At 44.5% G+C, this 4,258-nt stretch overlaps 1 protein-coding gene across 1 annotated transcript in view; it reads left to right on the forward strand.

The window, feature by feature from the left end:
• Positions 1-4,258, forward strand: part of LOC104413644 (sodium/hydrogen exchanger 2-like) — a 28,261-nt gene that overhangs the window by 21,239 nt on the left and 2,764 nt on the right. The window contains exon 10 of the mRNA XM_010024704.1: positions 152-286. Coding sequence (XP_010023006.1) covers positions 152-286 — 135 coding nt within the window. The remainder of the gene's footprint in view (positions 1-151; positions 287-4,258) is intronic.

Raw genomic sequence — 4,258 nt, forward strand, 5'->3', positions numbered from 1 at the left:
TAGTTGGGCAGATCAGTTTAACCCCATAACTAGGTAAGATGGTTACAGGGGGTGAATGACCCTCAGAGACACAGGCACTAGTGCGGGGATGCTGCTGCAGAGAGAGAGATAGCTCCATATCTGACAGTGGTCTCTCTGGTGCAACGTGCAGGGACCAGCGTACAACAGGCACACACTTCCCGGAGAGACCGAGCCCGTGGAGCATGCCAAGGAGATCCTGATCCTCCGGCACAAGAGCCTGCAGGTGGAAGTGAGAGGAGGTGATATGGTCAGCTCCAGGAAGGAGGTAAAAGGCAGCAGTGAACGCTTGGACTTGCAGAGACCAAGCACAGGATGCTTTCCCTGTGCAAGTATAACAAGTGCTAGGAATAGTGCTGTTTAGCACTGGTGGTATTTCCTTTTAAAGTCAAATCCCGTTACCATAAATTTAAAAAAAAAAATGTCTCCATCCTAAATTACATTCCAGTGAGTAAGAAATATTAAAAATAAACATAAAACAAAACCAAACCCCAACCCAACTCCTGACAAACAAATGAGCCATCTTGCGTGCAGCGCCGTTCAGTGCTTTGTGAACACAGGCTTCTATCCATGCTACGAAAGTTATTTACTGAGCAAATGTTAGTAATTGAGCTTCAGTCTGTAGATTCAGAGGTCTGTTTTTCCCATATTTTCTTTTCTGGGAGATTTCGTCGAAAGCAGGAATTTGGTTCACCCATTGTCAGCAGTCCAGATGGACTGTAAATATTTGAAACTTTTCAGTGTTCCCCCTCCCCAACTCTTTGAAATGACAGAAGTATTATTGGGAGATTTCTTATTTATTCTGGAGGTGAACTTTTTGTTTTTAAAAGCAGCTATGGTTCTGGACAGACTTGAAGAAAGTAAAACAGAGGGAAATGTTGCATACTGGATTCCTGGAAGAACCACTTTGAGTCCAAATTCACTGCTGGCACAGCTCCATGTCAGTTCATATTATGATTAGAGGAGAAACAAGGCAAATATAATGTCTATGGCTGATGAAGACTTTTGCTGACTTCTTTGGAAATCAGTGGAAGAAGCTGGGCTAACATTTCCCCATGGAAAGACAAAATGGTCCAGGAATGTTGCATGAGAGCAGGCTTGGTCTTTTCAGTTCTTCCCGTCCTCTGTAACTCTTGCTCTAGAGGAAAACCAATTCATATTTTGTTCCCAAACCTCCAGTTCAGCAGCAGTAATTGCTGAGCCATCCCTAAATTTCACCTGCTGCTCTGAATCTTAGGTTTTGATAGCTTGAGCTAGAGCAAACTGTGGTCTCTAATCTGGGCAGTAGGGCTTCATCACTAAGGAGAAAAGAATGACCTTTTAAAAGGAAATTATTTATCTTTCTTTATTTAGATAGTGATTTTCCATGACAGCACAAGAACTTGGGACTGCTGCAGGCTTTCTTCTGCTCTGATTTCTTTGTTCAAATGCCAGTCATTGAAGAGCCCAGCGAGAATGGCAGTAATACACCAAATGCTGATGCTTCTCAGCCCTTCATTCCAGAAAGGTGTTCCGGCTCTTGCAAACAACTTAAAAGATTTAATTTGATCATTTACATGCTGATTGGTACTTACAATTCAAAATAGATAGGCAAGAACATGGCATGTTCCTGTAGAACATTTGGTATAATTAAACTTCAAAAGAACAACATCAAACTAGGGCTGATTTTGAGCACGACGTTACATACTTTAAGGACATTTGATTGTTAACCCTTGTGCTCCTGCTTTACCCTTCGCTGCTGCTCTCGTTAGGTACTGCAGTGGTTTTGGAAGGAAATATTGCACCTTCGGGAGCATTGTTTCTCCTGTCTAAGAATGCTTAGAGCTGGCCTTTCAGAGAAAAGCATATTTTGGGGCAATTGCAGAAGCAGTAGAATTCACTCTCTATATATGCTGACTCATGGATGGTGGCTAATGCCCTAGGGGGGTGGCAAATGCTCCTATGGATTTTGCAAAGTGCCAGTTTGATGCTGAGTACTGCTGTCTCTAGCAGTCATTTGCTGGTGCTAATCCTACCTCTTTACAGCAGCTACCTTTGCTTTGTGCCAGTCCAAGTGAAACAAGTGTAAATACAGAGGGCTGGTTCCAGTGACATCTGTAAGGGAGACTCTAAGCCCAAGAAGGATCCCTCTGCACCCAAAAGTCAGATGTGTTGTCTCTGATCGTCAGCTTGTCTGTCAATGTTTTAGAATAGCTGCCTCATTTTGCTGCAAATAGAAATAAGGTGATACCCAAAAGCGATGGGATAATGTGCTTAAAGTGCCCCAGAATATTAACACGAGGTGGGAGGGTGAGTGAATGCTGTTACTTCACACTGTAGGAGGACAGATTGCAGAATTCGTCAGCAGAAAGAAGGATTGCTGTGCTAAAAAGTAGATCTCGGCCCATTGAAAGCAACTCAATATTTTAAATTTTTGGGAAAAATTAAACCACTCAGGTTTAATTCTGTGCCAAGTTGACAAGCAAATGGCATTTTCCTATTTCAAAAATAGATGAATGAAAAACATAGCTAGCTAGTGTTTGAGATATTTCTAATTGTCAGAGGCTTCATCTCTTGTAGTCCCAAAAGGATGTGTTTGGTCTTGCAGGTTTTGAGTCAGCAAGAAAAATATAGATGCTGTCATGCCACGCGTTTTTCTGTTCTGCATTTCACCACCAGATGGAAGCATTACAACTGTGTTTGCAAACCCAACTGGAAATCAAGGCACTGTGAAACAAACTTTAAGCAAAGGGCTACTGAAAACCCTCTGGTGCTGGTGGAATGCCTGCACGTCTTCTGCTGCCAGTCTATTCGATATAAGCTTTGATGACACATTCAATCAGCTCAGTGTTATGCGCTGAGTGAATCCTTAAAAACTCCCTTTGGTTCGGTAGAAACACTCCTGCTTCTGCTCGCTGGCTGCTTATATATTTTTTCTTTTTTAGTGAAGTTGCTTACTCCTTTGCTATTGAAATATAAAGCTGTTGCAGCTCAGTTGGATTCATCTCATAATTTATTAGGTGTGGGTTGGCCTTTTCCTCCTGTATCAGTCACCACTACATAAGGGATGTATGGAAGAGCATATAGGTCTGTGGCTCCACTAGGCTCGAGGGGAACCAGCAGTGAAGTTCATCTCGCCTGATGGACAATCCGTCTCCCTCCACCACTGTTGGTGGAGAAACCAGTGCCCTTGGCAGGACAGGCACCAGTCTGTGGCCAGCATCAGGTCACCTCTAATCTCTAAACTGGGTGGCTTTAGGTGCCTTAGGGGTCTACTGCAATTTAGGTCTCTACCTTTGCTTTTACAGTACTGAGAGATGTCTCTTAGGCTGTGTTAGAGCCCCTGCCAAGGAGAGGTTGGAGGGTGAATAGGGAAGGCAGAGAGAAGTAAGAAAAGAACAATCTTCATCCTTCCTGAACCAACGGTGCAGGTTAAATGATTTACACCAGGCAGAAAAACCTTGGCAAGACTACGAGCTGATTTCAGATCTGAATCATAGCCCAGAGGATTAACTCCAAGACTATCTATTTCCAGCAGAAAACTTGCCTTCCTTCGCCTAAGGACAAAATTCCTGCCGAAGGCTGCTGCTTCCTGGAGCTGTGCATCACCCTGGCTCTGAATGCTGTCTGGATTTTGGGCTTGCCTTATTTTAGGCAAGGATCCAACACAGAGTACACTGGCAGGGCCGTTTCTGAGGCCCAAGATAGCTTTTATTTACCGCTGAGCACCCAGAAAATCCTTGCACCTGTAGCCAGGCAACTTTGGCCTCTTTTCTTCTGCCAAAACACGAGTACACTCCCCCAGAAGGAGCTTATTTGGAGCTGCCTGTAAGCCATGTGCACAAATGACATACTGCCTTTGGTAATTATGTCAGAGCCCTTTCATGGAGCATGCTCTGAGAATCATTAAATGCCCCTGGGAATGGCTTTCCAGGGAGCCGGGTGCTGCCGCTTGAGCCTGGAAGGCATTGTTATTAAAATGGTCAATAAAAGTGTGAACAAGGGATGGAGGGCATTCGTCCTCGTTAGGGGAGGGAGGAGAACGAACTCAAACAGAATGGAAAACCAGGCTGGGAGGTGTCCAGAGTTATTTTGGCAGTCTGGGTTGCTGGACCTAGGTGCCAAATCACAGCTGCATCAAGAGGTTTATTCCCAGTTTACAGAAGAATTGAACAATTCAGGCAGAATTGTGCTACCTGAGGGGTTCTCCGCCTCCCCTCCCCCCCCCCCCCCCCGCCGCCAACACCATCTTTTTCTTCCT

The sequence above is a fragment of the Nestor notabilis genome, unplaced genomic scaffold (assembly GCF_000696875.1).
Source record: "Nestor notabilis isolate BGI_N333 unplaced genomic scaffold, ASM69687v1 scaffold1462, whole genome shotgun sequence".
NCBI classification, from domain to species: domain Eukaryota; kingdom Metazoa; phylum Chordata; class Aves; order Psittaciformes; family Psittacidae; genus Nestor; species Nestor notabilis.